The 21,399-nt window shown below is 35.0% G+C and overlaps 1 protein-coding gene across 2 annotated transcripts in view; it reads left to right on the forward strand.

Moving 5' to 3' along the window:
* Nucleotides 1–21,399, forward strand: part of DPYD (dihydropyrimidine dehydrogenase) — a 798,492-nt gene that overhangs the window by 418,260 nt on the left and 358,833 nt on the right. For both annotated transcript variants that reach the window (XM_025872261.2, XM_073896265.1), the window contains exon 13: nucleotides 2,744–2,959. In XM_025872261.2, the coding sequence (XP_025728046.1) occupies nucleotides 2,744–2,959 (216 nt within the window). The remainder of the gene's footprint in view (nucleotides 1–2,743; nucleotides 2,960–21,399) is intronic.

Here is a 21,399-nt window from a genome sequence, read left to right on the forward strand (position 1 = left end):
TTCTTTCTTTCTTTCTTTCTTTCTTTCTTTCTTTCTTTCTTTCTTTCATTAAGTTTTTTATTTTAATTCCAGTATGGTTAACATAATCTAGGCTGTTTCTGACAACTGTTATTTATGAACACAATTGGATGATGGAAAAATAGTATTGTCTGAAATTGAAAATCTGGATAACATATTCTTTAGAAGAGAATATGAGATACACTTTGAAGCAGTTGAGTTTGAATTAATGACAAAACATCCATATCCAAAGGTCTTGAAGTCTCTTGGAAATCTGAGTTTGAAGGTTATGAATGGGATTTGGGAGGAATTAGCCTCATGGTGAGAGCTGAAATTTGAAATGCTCAAGTTGTCTGAGCAAGGGTAGAGAGGGGAACAGGCTTTTAAACTTCAGAAAAGGAAGCATACATTGGGCATGAGTAAATTATGAGGTTGGACAGACTGGGTTGCTGTAGCACCACACTGTGGTAAAAAGTCTCAAAGACAAAACAAAACAAAAGCGCTGTATGCGCAATATGAAAAACAACTGCCTATTACAAGTAAAGATTTTAGATTATATCATATTTGCATACACATCAGTAGTATTTTTGTCAAAATAAATACATATTTTATAAGAACCTATACTTCTCATCTGAAAGTTTTGTGTGTGTGTTTACTTTTTGTTAGTTGTTTGCTTTGGTTTGTTGGTTTTATATTTTTATTTTGAAGCTTAAGGAAAATCTTGCGAGGTTTGTCCCTGTCATTCCCTTTTTAGTATTAAGGCAGCAACCATCTTAATAATTTCAGGGCAATGCCTTATTTATTTTAAACTACATAAATTAAGAAATGCAAGTTGAACTATACATCTCTATCTACCTCCTTGGGCTGTTGTTGCCTAATGCCGTATAGCTATGATTATAACAAACAAATTCATCTGTAAGATTGAAGAGATTAGATATTTCAGTACAAAACCTTAAAAAGAGAAGAAAACTAGTAGTGTCATTCACCTCACCTAAATAAGAATATGGAACCATATGCATTTCTGCTCTGAGCATCAGACACAAACTTGCCTGCAATTTCTAAGATTCCTCAGATACGAAAAGTACATCTAGATTTTTCCCAGTGTTGACCAGTCCATGGTGTCTGGAAAATCTTCCTTAGTCTAACCTAAATTTGCCTGATTCAATTTAAACCATGATTGCACAGCTGAGAAAAATCATATCAAAGGTGTTTTTCCCCTCATGTACCCCTGTACAAATTCACACAGACACACACACACACACAGACACACACACACAGACACACACACACAGAGACACACACACAGACATGGATCAAATTAACATATTCCCTATATTATACATTATACCTTTGTCTTTGCTAATCTTTTTAATAGTATTACAACTCCACATGAGGACAGGAGAAATAATATTCAGAACAGGACTGACCAATATTCAGAAATGTGCCTTGAAACCCAGAACATTCCTGGCAGAAGATGCCTGCCATGGCTGAAGCTTTGATATGTTCAGGCACCTCTTTGTAGGTGCAGGAGATACATTAGTCTTTCACTTGACAAGTTTGATGCCTTTTTACATATTAAGTGAACTTTACTTTGCATTATAAGTGGTGGAGGTCCAGAAATAATTTGTATGCAAGTCATGGCAATTTTTATCTACATAAGACACACTCCTGTAAAATTAAGGTTATGCTCAAACAACTTTTCCTTTGAGTGATGGTTCACAAGGGAAAGGAGTTCTTACTTTAGAATTAACTAGCCCTATCCCTTCAGTTTGGCTTAGAAAATTCATCCTTTTTTATATTTGGCAGAATTATTTGTCTTTCAGAGATAAACAGAGAGAAAGAGAAGGAGGGAGAAAAGGAAAGAGACAGAGACAGACACTTTATTAACCAAAGGCCTGATGAGATCTTTAATAACCTCCCCAGCCAGGAAGAGACAACATTTAGCAAGTACCTACCCTCTTCAGTGTGCCATGCACTTTGTATAAGTGTTTTCATAATGCAAGGTAATGTTATACTGTGTTCTTTTAACAAAGGAAATTTTCCAGTTTTGAGAGCCAGTTGCAGGTTTCCCGACATTGACTGTTTTGGTACTGGTTTGGGTTCTGAAAAAAGAAACTCTCCTCTTGCACATGAGTACATTCCCCACTTTCCAAATTAGATGTCTTCCTATGGCTTATGATCGCCTGCCTTTTCCAGTACCCCTAGGAGGTACGACATTAAGCAACCAGCATTCCCGCTGCTCTACTGAAAACGGTAGAGGAGAAAAGGCATGGACAGATTAGGTGGCTTTCCTAAAATCTCATAAACAGAAGAAGTGAGACTACTCAAAATTGAATTTGGGCCTCCTGACTTTCTGTTGCCCATATCTCTGAGCACTAAAGACATTTTCCACAAATTAAGTACAAAAAGTCTGGATTATGGGACCAGGGAGAGGGAGATAAATTCTGAAATTTTTCCCTTTTGTGTTTGAATCTCCGTATGTTTTAAATAGAGTTTTTTGTTTGTTTATTTAATTGATTTTATTTCTGTTGATACTCTCTATAATGCCTTTTAAATTAGAAAAAAGATGCTATTATATGAATTTGGTTCACTGCTAACTGACTTTTTTTTTGCCAGTTTTCATCATTGTAAACAGACCAAGATAATCTATATTAATTTGAATGGTGTGTTGAAGTGATTTTTGTCAAAGATTGTATGGAAAAATCAGGTCTGATGCAAGAAGTTATTGGCTGTTTGTTTTTTGCAGTCGCAATATGGAGCTACGGTTGCTGCCAAGCCTGAACTGCCCCTCTTTTACACTCCTGTTGATCTGGTGGACATTAGTGTGGAAATGGCTGGACTGAAGTTTATAAACCCTTTTGGTCTTGCTAGTGCTACTCCAGCTACCAGTACATCAATGATTCGAAGAGCTTTTGAAGCTGGATGGGGTTTTGCCCTGACCAAAACTTTCTCTCTTGATAAGGTAAGAAAAGACTTTTGAAGTCATGTTTAAATGTCTATCATGTATTTTAATTAGAACAGAAATATTATGACGGCAAGATTTTCCTGACCAGGGCACCTGGGTGGCTCAGTGGGTTAAGCAACTGCCTACGGCTCAGGTCATGATCCTGGAGTCCCGGGATCAAGTCCCACATCGGGCTCCCTGCTCAGCAGGGAGTCTGCTTCTCCCTCTGACCCTCTTCCCTCTCGTGCTCTCTATCTCTCATTCTCTCTCTCCCAAATAAATAAATAAAATCTTTAAAAAAAAAGGATTTTCCTGACCAAGAAATAATAGTTACTCAACTACTGGACAAGACCTATTAGTCCAAGTTAGTTTTTATTTTCTTTTCCAATCTTTCTGTCCCATGGAAGGGCATGTATTCCCATTTTGTTTTGTACAGGAAGCATCAAACATGTATATATTACAAAAGTCGGTATTTCATGTAATAATCACAAACTCATGAATTCTTATTTTGGCATTAATTATTTTGTGATTTCTGGATGTGTGTGATTGAGGACATCTGCCTGAACTCAGAGTTGGAGAGACTATGGATTTGGTTTGTACATAATCCTGGGACCCAGTTCATGTCAAAAAGAATCACTCAGTGTACCTCATTTGTTTTGATAATAAGATTCTTCTTGAACTTTTAAATACAGAAACTTTTTTCAAAGTACATATACCTGACTTTAATTTAGCATGATGACTTTGTATTTGCACCATAAATGGACATACTTAGTAGAAAATAAAGTACATATTATGGTTCAGATTAATTTTTTAAAGTACACAAAGTGTATAAATTCATGTCTTGAAAGGAGCATGAATTAAACAACAGAAGGTTGCATTCTTATATGGTTTTGAATTAGAAAAGCACAGCAGAATTTAACATTCTTAGATCCTTTATTGATAAAATTTTAAATGCTAAATCTATCAATGTATTTAGTACTAACTGGTAGTTAGTAATAATTAATGTGTAAGAATGTGTGAATCTAGTGACTGAGAAAGTGTATCATTATTTAAATCAGCCTTATCCGTAGGCAAAGAAAATAATAGAGAACAAATATGCCCCATTAAGCACATTCTCTCCTTCTTTCTCCTCTTACTAGGATCAATAGCTGGCATTAGTGTGGCTAAAACATTACAGCTGTCTTATTCTGACACTTAGCTTTACGAGAGGCTCTGTGTAAGTGTGATGAACAAAATCTAGAGAATCCTCAAAAGTTAGAAAAACCAGGGCAGAAAAAATTTCATAAATGTTTTTACATTTAAATAACTAAAGGGAGGTTCTTTTTTCAAATAAATTGGCTGAATATTTAGAAATACTCTGGTTAAAGTGTAAAGATAAACAGAACTTACTGGATTCAGCTTTAAAATATCATTAATCAATTGTTTACAGCTTTGTAGAATATTGATGGTATATTGGTCTTTGTTTCAATTCATCCTTGAAGAATAACTCGGAAGCTGTTATCAAATGTTTAATCTGCTGAGAAAAACTGAGTCTCTGATACCATTTAATGACTACATTATAGTTACAGTGTTTTAAAAATTTTATATGTAAGCAGAAATAGGTGGCTAATCAGGTACAAGTGAAGAACTGTAGGAAAAAGTGTTTGCTTTGAATTTGCTGTTTGCTTGCAAAAAATTGAATTCTGATTAATCAGAGACATCTGTCTTTACTCTCTTGGTAACATGCATTGATTTGTGATGCTGTCTCTTTCAGTAACCTAGGAGCAGTTGCCTTTATTAGGATCACCAGCAGAAATAAATGTGGAAGCTAACTTCCTTCTAAACCTTCAATTTGAATTTAATCTATCAATTCACAAGTCTGTGATGCTGGTTCAAAGGGAGAGTAAGGAACAAATGCAAATTAAATTTAGCATATAAAACATAATGTTGGGGGCTTCCTTAGGAAGCTCTCTGTTACTTGCTTTGATGGTGGGTAGAACAGAATATTTGTACAGACTATTTTAAATGTATTTTTGCAGATTATAATGACATAATGCCATTTTCAAAAACAGTTGTTTCCCATAGGTGGTTTTGCAAAGTAGTCAGTTTGTTTCATAGAAATCCAGGGTTTTTGTTTTGTTCTGTTTTGTTTCTTATATTGTCCCTAATTAGTGATTAAACCTGTTGTGAATGTGAAATTGTCTTATGAGCGTCTATGCTTTCTTACTGATGAAATGTTGTAGCATACAACTCAGTAGGTAGAAACACATTTTCCCCACAGCCTCTTACTAAAGACATCTATTGAAATATTATATGTTCTATATATTTGTGTCACATTATAGCATACCAATTTAGATTACCCTTATTATAATTTATTATGCCAATTCAAGAATCTACTTAAAATGTGTTAAAATTCAGAAGCTTGACATTTGAAATTTGGATGCTCTTAATATGACAAAGGTTATTCTATGGAGTTTTGTTATCATATGAAATATTAATATTTCACAATACAGTTTTGATGAAGAACAATTTGCCGAGCCTGAATATGATAAAGAAATTAAATGCTTATCAAGGGAGTTCAGTAAAAATTAGAGCCCTGCCTGAACATCTGCTGGAAATTTTATTATCGTGTCCTACTGACAGGGTGGCTCCCTCGTTGTTTTTCTAGATTGACAGCTGAATATTGCAGTAATTTCTGCAGCAAATATGTTTAGGTGAACTTTGTTTCCCTTTTTTAAAATTTTTTTGGGAGTTCGGAACATGCTTTTGATTTTCATCCTATACTTTTTTTATACTCTTGACATTTGTAGATGCCCGATTGAGGTCTAATATGCTGTAGCAACGATAGACCATTGACTTACAGTGAAATGCCAGTTGATATCTCAGTAAACAGAAATATTATTATTCTTTACTGTGCAGTCTGTATAAAAGCTGTATGTGGTTTCTTAGGGAGGCAAATGATCAGATTTTTAATGTCAAATATAAAAAGATCTGTGTTTGCTTTTGTGTTAAATAACATCAAAGATGGCTTTTATTAACTATATTCTTCCTTCCCAAATCAGTCTTCCCTGGAATGTCCCAAAATATGTAGATTGCCTTTCTTGAGATTCTGTTTATGTTTGATAAAGATGATATTTAAAATATCATCATAAAATGATATTGAGAATATAATTAAAATTATTTTTACATATAAGTATATATTGCATTCATGTTTTTTACTTTTTTTATTATGTTAATCACCATACATTACATCATTAGTTTTTGATGTAGTGTTCCATGATTCATTGTTTGCGTATAACACCCAGTGCTCCATTCAGTACGTGCCCTCTTTAATACCCATCACCAGGCTAACCCATCCCCCCAGCCCCCTCCCCTCTAGAACCCTCAGTTCATTTCTCAGAGTCCATAGTCTCTCAAGGTTCGTCTCCCCCTCCGATTTCCCCCCCTTCTGCATTCATGTTTAAATAAAAAAGGTGGGAGAGAAATCAAGGTCAAGCTTAATTAAAGCTAAACTATAATGACAAACCAGAGAAATGCTGTGTTTAACTGGTAATATTAAAAATTATTTAGACTGCACATAAAAGAACCTCCTGACCTATGTCCACATTATACTGACAGGAAATAGATAAAAAGATTTTATTTTTGTGAATTATATCATAAATTTTGTTCTCAGGCATCTACGTATTATATACTGCAAATATGTAATCTGTGACTGCAAGTTGCATACATCTTTATCACTACATAGATAAACTCAGAAGTGTTTAGTATTATTCCAAATCAAATTCAAACCTAAGCAAAAATTCATTTCATTTATAAAGTATATAGTATAGATATTAGAATAAACTTGTGATTGATTTTTAGTGAGAAAATATCTTGAATGCATATGTTTTGTTTTAGTAAGTATCAGATGATTAGACCAATAGGTGCACATACAGTGAGTCTCTCAACATAAAATACCAAAAACTAAAAACTGAGAAATATTTAAGGTTCTTCATTATTTCTTTGGAATCAAATATTGATAGCTCTTTCCATAAAATACCACCTTATACCACATAACACAATGTTTAGTGTATAGGAAGAGTTTGATAAATGTTTCATAAATATTCGTTGGATAAATGAATCAATAAATGAGTAAATAGATTTTTGGCAAAAGCATATTGAGTTTCTATTTTGTTTTCAGTCATATAAACAGTTAACACATAAAAAATTGACTGTTCTGAGTATTGATCTCAATCAAAGGAGAAAAGGCCAATTTAAAATTTTCATATCCCATGTTGCTTTCTGTAGTGCATCTATACATGTCTGAAAATGAAAATGTCAGTGGAGTTTTTAAATGCATGGGTAGTGTTTTAAGACTTAAGAGTCTTTAAAATACAGAGATTTTTTTGAGAAAACAGAATATGTATTGCACAGTTTTAGGAAGGGAAATAAAAATCATCTGGCCAACTATCTAAGCTTATGTGTCAATAGCTATGACGGAGTAAATGTAACTTGTTTTGGAGTGCTTTTAGTAACAAGAAATATGCTAGATCTTTAAGACAAAGAAAACTGTTATAGCTATGGAAAACCCTATTTTAGGAATATCTTCTTTTATTGACCCCAAATTGGCTTTTCTCATAAGTTCCATCCATGTTTTATAGTTCTGCCCTCAGAGACACCATGGAAAGAATTAGTCTAACTTATTAGCATAAATGAATTGTTGATTTTTAAATATGGTGTTTTTTTTTTCCCCCAAGTAAATAAATACCCTAGAGAAAGGCTAACAAGTATGGAGAGGCAGTAATGTCTAGGGAAAACAACTTTGGCCTGGGAGAGTCCATTCTCTGTCCAAAGCTGCTTCTATTCTAAATCACTACCTTGCACAAACTGTTTAATATTGTACATTGTTGTTGTTAAAATTATCATTATTATACACATAATTAACTACCATTTATTGAGTGCTTAGAAAGTATAGACATTGCCAAATGTTTTTCAGAAGTTATGCTTTGAATTTTCATGATATCCCTATAACATAGTATTGAAAAAAATTTTTTTCATATGAAATAATAGAGTGAGAAAGTTAAACCAATTGCCCAGAACTTAGAAAAATTATTTATTTGCTCACAATCATGTGCATTGGCAGTTTGGCTGACTCAGGTGGGCAGTTCTTCTGCTTCACAAAGTGTCCCTTGGGCTCATTCATGCATTTTCAGTCAGTTGGAGGGATGCCCGGGGACTGGCAAGATGGCCTCATTCATACATACGGACCCTCAACTGGAGTTGCTGTAATTGCTCAGAATGCTGAGTTCCTCTCTCCATCTCTTTATTATCTCTCGTGCCTCATGGGAGGCGAGAGGATGTTCCTTGAGTAGGACCCCATTCTGCTCCCTGGTAATGGTTCCCTAATCCATCGTTCCTAACAGCTCTTGGCTCTGTCCTCTGGGCTCTTATTCTGTTCTCTGAGTTGTGTTCTGTTTTGTTTAAGAAATGGCCAGTGATGGCCATTCTTGGCAGTTGAGTAACTTTTTCAACCTATTAGTTGCCAGAGAAAGTTAAGAACCCCTATTCTCTTTATTTCAATTGCCCCTTTTAGTCCTAGTTTTTAGTCACATCATCAGAAAACTTGCTTAAAAACTTTTTGAATCTATTAAGGGCTGACTACGTGCCCTAAAGCCACATTCATAGTTCTTTTTGAGACAGATTTTTCTCCATTTTGGATATTTCTCCTGTTGTGGCACAATGTCCTTAAGATTCTTAGAATCGATATTGTCTACCTGAGAGAATCTACTAGGACCTGCTTTAAATCTTTCTAAAATCTTGACAGAGGATCATATAGCACCACTTTTGATGTGATCTTTACCCTAAGGTCATTTCTTACTTTGAAAATCTTTTCCTCCCAGAGTAGAAAAAAGACTAAGAATAATTTTATTTTCTAACACAGCAAGGCCTGGGCCCTTTTGCTTTGCTCTAAGGTTGCTTAGCAAATTAAATATATCCTTTTTTAGCTAATTTCTCTCTTACAGTACCTTATTATTCTTGAGTAGAAACATTCAACCGACACTTTCAGTGTTTTGTCTAGATATTTCTTCAGTCAGATCCACACATGCATTATGTACATTTTCCATCTTCTGAATTATCACCAGAGATATTATTGCCAATTTTTCTGTCACTACATAATACAGGCCACCCTTTTCCCAGTCTCCAATAACAATTTTCACACAGCATTTCAAGCCTCCACTAACAGTTTGTTCACCATTTTCCAGCCTTTACTAACTGCCGACTCTTGATTTTCCAAAGGAGGTCTCTGCCCCCCTCTCATTTCGAAAGCCAATGCCACATGTTTTAGATTCCATTATGTTAGCAAACATAACCAATTTCTGTATTACTTATCTCTTGCTGCATATCAAAGCACAATTTAGTAGCTTAAAACAACAAGTAATCTGCTCTTGGTCCTATAGTTTGGCAATCTGGTCAGGGCGCAGCTGGGTGGGCTTGACTTTGCCCCATATGACATTAGTTGTTCTCACTCATGCATTTGCAGTTAGTTGACAGACTTGGTGGCTGCTGGTCCTTGATGGCTTTCTTCACGTGCTTGGAACCTCAGCTGGCATATCTGGGCCTGGATCTCCATATGGTCTCATCTTCAAAGAGACTGTACAGAGCTTGTTCACAAAGCGGCTGTATTCTAAAAATGTAAGAGCGGAAGTTATGAGTCTGAGGCTCAGAAGTTGCACAATATAATTTCCACTCTCATTTTGTTGGTTAGAGCAAGTCACAAGGCCAGACCAGGATTTGGGACCATGGAAATAGCTCCTCCCATCCAAAGGCTGATATCCACAGCAACAGCACCAGGATTGAACCACGGTCTATTTGATACAAATCCAGATGCTTTCCTCTAGATCATATTTTCTAACTTATCCTCTCTGTATCTTGTTATTTTATGTCTAAACTGAAGGCAGTTTGACTCCATCAGTTTGGCAGACAACTGGAGTTCAGCTGAGCAGGTGCACTGAGGGCCTTCTATCCCCTACCTCATAGAGCAGCACCTATGATTTTATTTCTTTTTTTTTTAAGATTTATTTATTTATTTATTTGAGAGAGTGAGAATGAGAGAGAGAGTACATGAGAGGGGGGAGGGTCAGAGGGAGAAGCAAGTTCCTCGCTGAGCAGGGAGCCTGATGTGGGACTCGATCCTGGGACTCTGGGATCATGACCTGAGCCAAAGGCAGTCACTTAACCAGTTGAGCCACCCAGGCGCCGCTATGATTTTATTTCTATTTTGGTTTTATGTATAGTGTCACAGAGAGAGACTTTTGAATTAAAACATTCTGGGAGGGATGAATCACTAAATGCTACACCTGAAACTAATATTACACTGTATGCTAACTAACTAGAATTTAATAAAAACTTGAAAAAGAAAAAAATAATAAAACCTTCTGGGAATCCACTGTCCATCCTTTGCCAAAAGCCAATCTCCTTCTGTGCCAATTTTCTTTAGCCACACTGACCCTCTTTCTACTCCCCCAACATGGCAGGGTCCTCCCTCTCTTAGACCGTTTTGCTAGTGTTTGCTCTGTCTGGAATGCTCTGCCCTTGGATCTTTGTACATATAGCTCTTGCTTCTCATTCAGTTCTCAGATCAAAAATTACCTCATCAGAGAAGTCTGTGCTGACTGCTCAAAACTCAATCTTCCTGTGCCACATTTCCCTGTTTTTGTATTTTGTTTTTCTTCACTGCACTTACCACCATATGAAATTACCAGTCTCTTGATCATGTATTTGTTTACTTGTTTATTTTTCTGTTTTGGCCATTTGAAGTAAGGTTTATAAGAAGAGGGATGTTGTCTTTCTTGCTCACTAGTGTATGCCCAGTGCCAAGAACTATGTCTGGCAGATAGGAAGGATGCAATACATACTTGTTAGATGAATGAATAATTATAGGATTCTAATTTGAACCACAATTCCACATGACAGCCCTTCAGTTACTTGGAGACAGCTCTCATGTCCTATCAACAAGCCTTTTCTTTTTACTTTCTAAATAGTCCTGTTTTCCTTTCTATAATAAGGTTTGCAGACTTTTTACCATGTAGGTTGTCTGTTCTCCCATGTGGATTTCAAGAAACTTGTTTCGATCCACATTATCTTAATTGAGGGGAAGTTGCGTACATTTGCACAAATTGCTAGCACCTATCAACCAGACAGGAATTCAGGAATAACATTGTCAGGACTATAAATGCTAAAAATAATATTTGGAGCTGTTAAGAAAAATTTCACAAATATGCTATGTAATAATACTTTAGAGCTCAGAAAATTCTCTTTGGATTACAATACAAAAGACTACAATTTACTCTTGTAACTCATTTTAAAAGGCCTTATTAGAAATAAAGATCTGAATCTTTTTAAACATTAAGTCAAACTGATTTATTTTATTGTTTTTGAGTTTCTACACTACATTATTGTGAAAGTCTATGAAACAATAAATGAACAACTGTCCAGTGCATTATTTTCCCTGTTATAGTTCTAGCTTCAAATTTGGTGCATAATTAATTTCTATTTATCGTGCAGTATTGTTCTCATGGTATATACTTACGCATTAACTAAGGAGTTATAATTATTTAAACAAATTCAATGTAAACTTCTCATCTGGGAGACTTTTAACATTCTAAAACCATAAGTGATTTCTGTGTGCTAATAATTTTATTTTCACCTGGTTAGGTTCTTCAATTGTTATTTAGATTTATTGTATTGAAATTATTAATATTGACTCATCCTCAAATTATAAAGAATGGGCTTATTAAAAGGCTACAGTTCACATGTAATAGTCCTATAGGAGATTTCATCCAAATGCTCACTTCAAGACTATTTTAGCAAGCTTTTCTATGAAGCAACCCTGATCTCATCAACAGCAAAAGAACACGCATATCCCTGCATGCCCATTTGTGTGTACACTTCCAATATGGAAACTAAATCTTGCAAGTTAGGATCTAGTAAAAAATATTCCACATCTTTCCCCACAGTTCTAAACTAATCATTGTTTTCAACCATGCTATGTATGCCAGACTTGGTTTGTTCAATAGACAATATGGATTATGATGTTTCCAAACACAGGCTAAATGCATACACTTCTAATATTAACTATAAATCCTTTAATTGTAGCCAAAGTAATATTTTTAACCAGGTACATTATTAAAGTTATTTAAATTGCTCCCAATCTTTTTTACCTTTTATTTCACAATTGGGCTAGTTGACTATGAAGCAGACCAGCCAATTTTCCAATATAATTATGTCTTCACTTCTTTTCCATTTTAGGCTGTGATTTCACACTTGTTAATTAGTTAATCATTTTGGTAGAGTGGACAAGGTGAGACTCAAATAGACTTTTTAATAATATAAATTGACGTGCACAGTTTTGATTTGGGTTAGCACGTAGAGGAACCTAACCTGTATTGGAAAATACTTTTCAACTTTGGGAGTTTTATTTGTCTTGTTTTGTTTTAAAGTAACTCGTGTCAAGGTTCATGGAAAATCCTCATAATTATGGCTAATGGAAATTTTCATAAAGTACAGTCCTGCTGATTGAGAAACTGATTTTACTCTTTTCCTTTCTCACATAATTCTTTTGCAGATTTTTAATTTAAGTAGTCAAATATATCCATATCTGGCTATGTTTGGCTGATTAGGCCTTGGTTGAAATTAAAATGGCTTGAATTCCATAATACACTCATTGCCTTTGTATTTTCTTCATTGATTTTTAACAAGATTCTAGTCATTACTACATAGGGATATTCTTTATCCTTCACTGAAATAGTTGAAATATAAAACCCAGTGATTACCTCACTGTCAGGTTTTTATTAAAGACATACCTACATGGACCATTTTATTGTAAGACTTAGTTTTAAATTGCAGTTCTCTCTATGCTCCTTTCTCTTACATGACTTGCAGTTGGCTTCATACTCAATCAGCACTGTTTATAAAATGAGGTCCCATTAGATGCTTAAGGAAGTGACTGCTTTTTTAGAGAAATAGTCAGCCAAACTTCCTTTACCTTTACTACTTACCTTCCAATTACCTTTACTTACTGGACTTCTCCATCTGCTTCTTTTACTTCAGCTAAGTCCACTGCTCTTTTTATCCTGCTCTGTTTACTCATTTGTAAGTTTTTCCATGGTATCCCACATGTTTGGAAAACTTATCATTCCTCTTCTGCCAATTCACCCTCAAAGTTAAAATTTATCTAAAAGTACCATCAAGTAAATTGTCACTTTTAGGTATTTGGTCTAGACTAGATGTATTCTGAGAGCTGTTGCTCATGTCCTTTATATGCCCTCTTTTTGATCTCATTCACTCAACACACATTTGTTAGGCGCTGATCATTCATGGAGAGTGTGTGTGTGTGTGTGTGTGTGTGTGTGAATGGTCTTTGCTCTAGAAAACCTTAAACTCTATCTAGTTCAGAGTATACACCAAAAGACTGAATGTTGACATAAGGCAACAGAGAGTCTTAGACTAAAAATGTTACTTAATAAGCAGTATTTTCTGCTCTCTCCATTCTTTTTTTTTTTTTTTTTTGCATCTCTAAGAGGTTGTTTTTTATTAAGACTCTACTGGATATGCACAATGAGGGCAGAAGCAACCTCGGTATACAATTCCATACTTACATTATAACTTACAAGATGTACTGGAAAAATGTAGAAGGCAGACAATATGATGTATCATATAAAAGTTCCAGGGACTATTTGGAAAAGAAGAAGAAATCAAATTATCACTACTAATAAGGTGATCCTTGCATGGTTTTAGACAGTTCATCAGATTGACAAAATTGTATCTTTTGTCCAGTCTGTCCTGTTGCTTGTGTTTCCTCCAGTTGTTAAAAAGAAAAATGACTTCACATTTGAGCTTCATCTTTACTCTAGGCAGAAAGGATAGCACATGGACATTCATGGTCATGAGAGTGCCACGCATAGTTAAGATTCAGCTGCTAAATCTTAAGTAAGATTCAGCATATGTATCACAAGGTGGTATATGTAGCTGGAGAAACTAGGGGAAAGGTGTGTTAGGCTAGGAATTTAAATGTGATTGTATAGACAACAGAGAACCTGAAGAGGTTTTAAGCAGAGGAATTACTTAATTCAATTTGGAATTTGCTTTTAATCATAATGTAACTCCTAGTCACCATTTTTAGTAATATCTTCGACGTTTTCTCACACAGTCTCTCTTTTCTGATTAAACCAGTCTAATCACTAGTCTTATTATGTTTGTGTCATCTGTAGCTTAATTTTACCATTTTTCCTCCTTAAGACAATTTCTTCTCCTACTCAAATATTAAAAGGCCACTGATGATCCAGTGGTTGTTGACCAGTGGTTATCTTCTTCTCAGTCTCTGAGCTTTTATAAAATTTTATTCAGTCGACGTAAGATAGACTGCATTTTATGTGTTTGTTTCTTTTTTTCCTTCTTGAATGTAAGCCCCTGGAAGGCAGGTCCTGTGACCTTCAGGCTTTGCAAATGAAGGAACTGGAAAGTACATGTTGATTGACTCTTTCCCTAATCTAATCAGTAAGATAGATGTGTTTTGGAATGTAGTGCATTGTTTAGCACTACATTAAATTGGGACATACCACTATTTCATGATGAACAATTTCACTTTTTGGATAAATATAATTTTGTACAGCTATAATATTCTTCTTTCGGAGACATATTTTTAGGCTCTTTTTTCTTGGGTGCTGTCATGGGTCTTCACAATTTTCTCCATTAGGGAACTTTCCCTTATGGCCCCTTTGAATCTTTGGTTTTAACTTATTCCCTACACAACTCCTAGGAACCCTTGAATTATTTACCTTTTTTCTGCTGAGACCCCTTTGCTTTTTCAGGAGTCCCTACTGAATAGACCTAGAGTGACCTCACATTAACTTATTTTATATGGGTCTCTTAACTGGTCCACAGGAAAATTTTACATTTGCAGGGCAAACCTGACATCCTAGGAATGCAGGCTGGTCAAGATATAGTTGCATCTCTTTTATCTCATTTTTCAGCAGTAGACAACACCCCAGGTAAGGGAGAGAGGCAAGAAGGTGCAGAGGAAGCATCCTAGAGTGGCTTACCTCTAAGGAAGTTTCAGGGAAGTCTTTGAGAAGTCCTCAGGTCTCAGGAGAGCCTGCCTTAGTCTCTGTCCTGTTCCATAATTGGCTGAGGCAGGGGAATGCAGTACAATGCAGGGATGGATCTCACAGCAGAAGAGCTGGGGCCCTTGCTCAGTTATGTTCCCTGTAGCTGGAGTTCTGTGAGGTTGCCACAAGGATACTTGGATTTTCTGCCATAGCCAGCGTAAGGTAAGCAGCCACTTAGTATATGGTTTTTCAGAGGGTGAATAAACAAACATTATATTGTATTTTGAAATCTTCTTTTGATCAATACAAGGAGAAATGTTATAGCACCAATGGTGCTATGAATTTACACAAAGAAAAGTATGTATTAAGAGAGAAAAATGAGATTGCATGCAGAAAGCTGGAAGGATTTTTTACCCTAAATTTTCAGTCGTGGTTTTCACAGCAAATCAAAGTAGTTATTATTCAAGTATTACAACCATTTCTCTTTATTTGGAAGAAAGTGTCAAGGGTCATCTCTTTCCTAGGTAATGTGACTGTCAGTAAATTACTTAACTTCTCTAAACCTCAGCATGCTCACTAATAATTTAAGACAATACCTGCTTCCCCTTTCTTACAGTATTTTAGCAATACTCAGTTGGAAATTTTAAAAAATAAAAGACGTAAAAATGATTTGTAACATGTAAAACACCATATCAGTTAAAGTTATTGTCACCACAATCTGTGTACCAAATTTAAACATTAGTAGTTATGTAATCATTTATTAAAGCATATAAAATCATGTAATTTTGCCCCTCTCATTTAAGGACTCTTCCTCACCAGTACCACCCACATCCAAGTCCTCATCATTTCTCACTGAATGCTCTTCCAGCCTCCAAAAGAGCCTCCTGGCTTGCACTCTGCTCTGGTCCTACATTGCAGCCTCCAGAACATGGCCTAGGTGGTCTCTTATAACATAAATCATATCATGTCCCTCCTTTGCTTAAAATATTCCAGCAGCTTCCCAAAGCCCTTCAAATAAGATCCAAAATCCTGTATAATCACTTTATCATCGGGCTCCTGCCTATCTCTCATTCTACTTCACCTGTACCAATTAAGCTAGAGCCATAATGACCTTTTCTAGGTTGCTTCAATAAGTCATTCTCAACTTCACTAACTGTTCTCCTTGCCTGGAATTTTCAGACCCTTATATTCAAAAAGAAAAAAAGAGAAAATTATTGCTAATGGAAATGTGTAAATAATATAGGAATAATTCCGTTGTAACAAGTAATTTATTCTTATCATAGTTTATCAGCTATCGGGAAATGTAGATGCCAACTAACCAATTAAACTATGAAGTGATGGTTGCGTATTCTTCCTTTCTTTTCCTTTCCATTAATAGGAGATTTTATGACTTTAAAAAAAAACCATTCAATAAAATTCATCTTCTTTAATTTTCTGAAAAGAAAAAAGGTAAAGAATTGTTCTTCCTTCTAGCTGTTGGGATCTCATTAGTTACCAATCATAAAATCTTCAGAAAATGGGAAGTAGTTTATAGGGGTCAGAAATTTCACTGCAAAGAGCAATGGATGTTATGTGACATGCACATGGGCTCAGAGAAGAACATTTTTAAAAATGCTTTTTCATGCAAAATTAATAAATGTTAATGTAAATGTTAAAACACCCAAGTTGTGATTCCCGGTGTCTGACCCTCTTCATAGTTCATTGAAAGAAAAAGAGAAAATGCTGCCCAATCCTAGAACACCTTCCCTCAGTGTAAGTGGGATTTTTGTCTACCTGCTATTAACATTAATGGAATTTAATCGAAATCCCATTGTACACACATATCAGAAAAGTCAGTCAAATTATTATAAGCATAGCCAGTCATGGGACATAATTCATAGTACACTCAACTGAAAGTGTTTTACATTAAAACATGAAATAAAACATATTAAGAAGTAAACTTTATAGCCATTTTTGGAGCGGGGACTTAAAATATCTTTAATATTGGACTTCTAGTATTAAATAAAAGACAAGTTTATAAAGAGTTCAATAATTGGACAGGCTACATATTGATTTTTTCCTTTGTTATGTAATATTACCCACTTCTCCATCCAGAGCCATGTCGTACCGGATTGAAGAGTGCTAGAAACATGGTCGCTGTTGTGTATTGGAATGTGGAGAGACGGAAAGGCTGTCACAGCAGTCAATAAGATCTGAGAGGTGTTGACTAATTGCCTGCTAATTACACAGTAAATTGTCTAATTAAGCTGATGGTTAATTAGGGTACGCTTGCACAGCAGTCTTGTGGAATTTGTGTCTGATGTCTGGGAAGCAGCTTGTGTAATTGGCAAACTGGTAAGGACTGGCAGAGAACATGACTGGAAAGCTCACTGCCAGTGGATGACAGAATAAGGATTTAGTGGAAACAAAAGGGTTGTCATTTTTATACTGAAGGTTTTGTTTCAGTTCTGCAGCTATTCTGCAGTGAGCAATTGACAAATACATCTGAAGCCTAAATTACGTGAGTAAAGGAAGGCTTAAAATGTGCTTCAACATGTAAAATATGCTGCTGGCTTGCCATGTATCAGCCCTGATACACTATATCACATTAAATTACTATACATGTTGCGTTTTTGCAGTTCCTCTTTTTAACATATGTTATTTGCTGTTCATACGCAAAAAATTATGAAAATCCCCTCCATCTAAGGGAAAAATCGCCTCTTTTATGAAAAAATGAAAAGATGACAAATGTGACTGATTAAAAGACAACTGAAATAAGAACTTTGAGTTCATTATTTAATTTTTAATTTATGCATCACTAAGAACCATAAAAATATTAGACATAATACAGATATGTTTGGATAATACTTTAAAGAAACAAAACATTTAATTAATTAATTAATTAGAGAGCACGAGTGCGCCGGCTGGGGAGGGGCAGAGGAGAAGGGAGAGAGAGAATCTTAAACAGGCTCCATGCCCAGTGCAGAGCCCAGTGCAGGGATCTGTCTCATAACCTTGAGATCATGACCTGAACCGAAATCAAGAGCTGGACACTTAACCAATTGAGCCACTCAGGCACCCCAAGACATTTTTTTTAATGAGAAAATTTCAGTTTTATCATTTATATGATTTTACCATGCAACTAGCTTTTGCTTATAATTTAGTAAAATGTAAAAATAGAATATGTCAATATCTTATTAAATGTTTTTCATTTCTGAATGGATATGAATTACCTGCAAAATTTGAGTGCCTTTAAAACTAGAAGCTCCAGGGGGTTTGTTTTGCTGCTATTATTGTTCTTCATAGCTGAGGAAGTTTAACTTTCTGTTTCAAAAAGTTATCTGTGATTGAAATACATGAAAATTCTCTCTGTAAGTAAACCAATCCATTGAAGAATACAGGCCCTTTATAAATGAATTTAGGTACACATACATGTCACCTCTTTATAAAGGACCTGATGCAAATGATCACTTCTGTTACCACTTACCACCCAGATTCCAAAATTTTTGTGGATTATAGGTTGCAGTTGAAACAAAAGGCTACAGGTGCACAATAAATCTTGGATTTGTACTTTTGTGTTAATAAAACAAGAAAAAATTCTAACATTTCAAAGCTAGATATCTAAAAGATAAGAAGGCTTTAACTGAAATTATGATATCAACATTTTTTTCTGCTTTCTTAGCAAATAAAATGTGTGTCTGCCTGTGATTGGATGGATATGCATATATTTTTTCTCACTGTTTTCCATAGAGAATTTGAAGTTCTGTATCTACTATGTTTTTAAATAGAAGGAGAAAAATACATACTATGTGCTCTCTAAAATGTCTTTGAATTAGCATTAACCTTGGAGATATATGCATGGTAAATGAAAATATTTACTATCTAAGGAGAAAAGGTGTTTTTCAACCTGTTTTAAAGCAATACATTAAAATATTAAATCACAGATACAAAAAAGATGTAAAATAAAGTATTCTTTATTTCAAGAGTAAAAAAAATCATATTCATTCTGTGTGGAGTCTTAGGTTATGAAGTCTTTATAAAGAAATTATGCAAGATAGAAGAAAAGTGAATTTACCAAAGGGAATACAAGGCTAAACATTGAAATTGCTTATTTAAAGATATATCTCCTGAGGGAGAAAAATCAGATGGAGGTCAGATGTTGCAACTTCAACCATTCTATATTTTGATCTACTCAGTTTTTCATTTTATTCCTCAGAGAGATAATATAAAAAGTTGATTTATTATAAGTGATAAAAGTTTGCATAAAAAGAAATCAAGTAGATCTATCTATCATTGTAATTAAAGTTTTAAGGAAGAATTTTTACAAGGCATAACCTTCAAGAAAAATTCCTCCTTTATGTTTACATATAAATGTCAATGTTTTTTTCTCTTAAGTCAAAATCTAATCTATATTAATGGTTTCCATTAATATATAGCTATCAAAAGAATATGTTCTATATGTCATCATCTGTTAAGAACTTCTTATAATACTCTAAATTGGCACATATGTATTTATATTTACATATACACATGTACCTAACATACATGTCTATATGTGTGTTACGTAATCTCAATTTCTTTTTCAATTCCTTAGAAAATTTTATCCTTATAATTTAAAAAATGCAAAGTAAAGAAATAACAATATTTAGAAACCTTAGCCATCAATCTCATTCTAAAACACTTTTGTTTTCTTTTATAATTTACATACCATAAAGTTTACTCTTTTAAAATATGTAACTTTCACCATTATCTAATTAATTTCAGAGTGTTTCCATCACTCCTGAAAAGAACCCCATACCTGTTAGCAGTCACTACCCATTCTCCACATCCCCTAGCCCCTGGAGACCACGAATGTACATTCTATCTCCATGGATTTGCCTACTTTGGACATTTTGTATAAATGTGCTCATACAGTATGTGACCTTTTGTATCTGGTTGCTTTACTTAGCATATTTTCAGAGATCTTCCATGTTGTATCATGTATCAAACGTCATTCCTTTTTTGTGGATAAACTACGTTTTGTTTATCTATTCATTGGTTCATGACTATTTGGGTTTTTTTCCTACTTATTGCCCATTATAAGTAGTATTTTCTTGAATATTCATTTATAAGTTTTTGAGTGGATGTATATATCCAGTTCTCTTTCAGATATACTTAGTTGCAGAATTACTGGGTGATGTGGTAACTGTATATTTAACTTTTTGATGAGCTGCCAAACTGTTCTCCAAAGTGGCTGCACAGTATACTTTCCACTAGCAATGTATGAGGTCTCTAATTTCTTTTTTTTTTAAGATTTTATTTATTTGAGAGAGAGAATGAAATAGAGAGAGAGAGAGAGCATGAGAGGGGGGAGGGTCCGAGGGAGAAGCAGACTCCCCGCCGAGCTGGGAGCCCGATGTGGGACTCGATCCCAGGACTCCAGGATGGTGACCTGAGCCGAAGGCAGTCGCTTAACCAACTGAGCCACCCAGGCGCCCCGATTTCTTCACATACTCACCAACATTGCTTTTTTCATTATAGCCGTCAGAATGAGTGTGAAGTTGTTTCTCATTGTAATATTGACTCCTACTATAAGTGATAACTAAAATAGTAAAAGTATGAAGGCCTAATAATTGCGTTAATATTCTTAATAGCGTATCACCATAACAACGAGTCAATAGAACTAACAGTTAAAGTAGCTGCGATTTTTCATTCTTCTCTCTAATTCCAGAAAGTATGGTCATCAGGAAAGGCTGACCCACTTCCACTGAAGGCATGATGTAAGAGCAAGTCTGAAAATTGACTTTGGGGAATTGGGGGTCTAGGCAACCTCTGAAGAATAGGCCAGTTTATTTGGGTTCTTGGCCTTTGAAAGAAAACGTTACAAGGTGGCATATAATCAAAGAGTAGTCTCTTGCTGTTTGGTCATTTATGTAGTTCGAGGATATGAATAAATGTTCCAAGCTAAATTTTGAGCGTAACGTAGTGAATTAACGCCTAGGAGAAACAATTAATATGTTCTAGATAGCAAGGATAAGCACTATGACTCTAGGGTCTGAATCAGATGTTCTTCCCTCGTCTCTGCTGCCCTGCTTAGTGGTTTTATCATTCTGGGTCCAAATGCACAGATTGTGAGACTTAAAAAAGATTTGCCTCAGCTCTTGCTCTAGTCTAAGAGTTCCCATAGACGGATGAGGAGGATTAGTCTTAGTAACAGCTCTGTTCAGGTTCATATAGACAGTGATTGGACACTCTCCTACCGTGTACTTGGTACTCTTATCACTGTATTTTTGTAGTATTTTATGGTCACTATAGTTCTCTGTTCATTTTTGTGGTTCATGTATTATAGAAATATGACTCTGTCCTTGCTCTCAGAGAACTTGAAGTCTTGTGGTAAGATGCACCAGCAGCCAATTCCCATGCTTTGTAAAACAC

This window comes from Callorhinus ursinus, unplaced genomic scaffold (assembly GCF_003265705.2).
Source record: "Callorhinus ursinus isolate GAN/ISIS: 27379988/994484 unplaced genomic scaffold, GSC_fseal_2.0 scaffold9, whole genome shotgun sequence".
In the NCBI taxonomy this organism is placed as follows: Eukaryota; Metazoa; Chordata; class Mammalia; order Carnivora; family Otariidae; genus Callorhinus; species Callorhinus ursinus.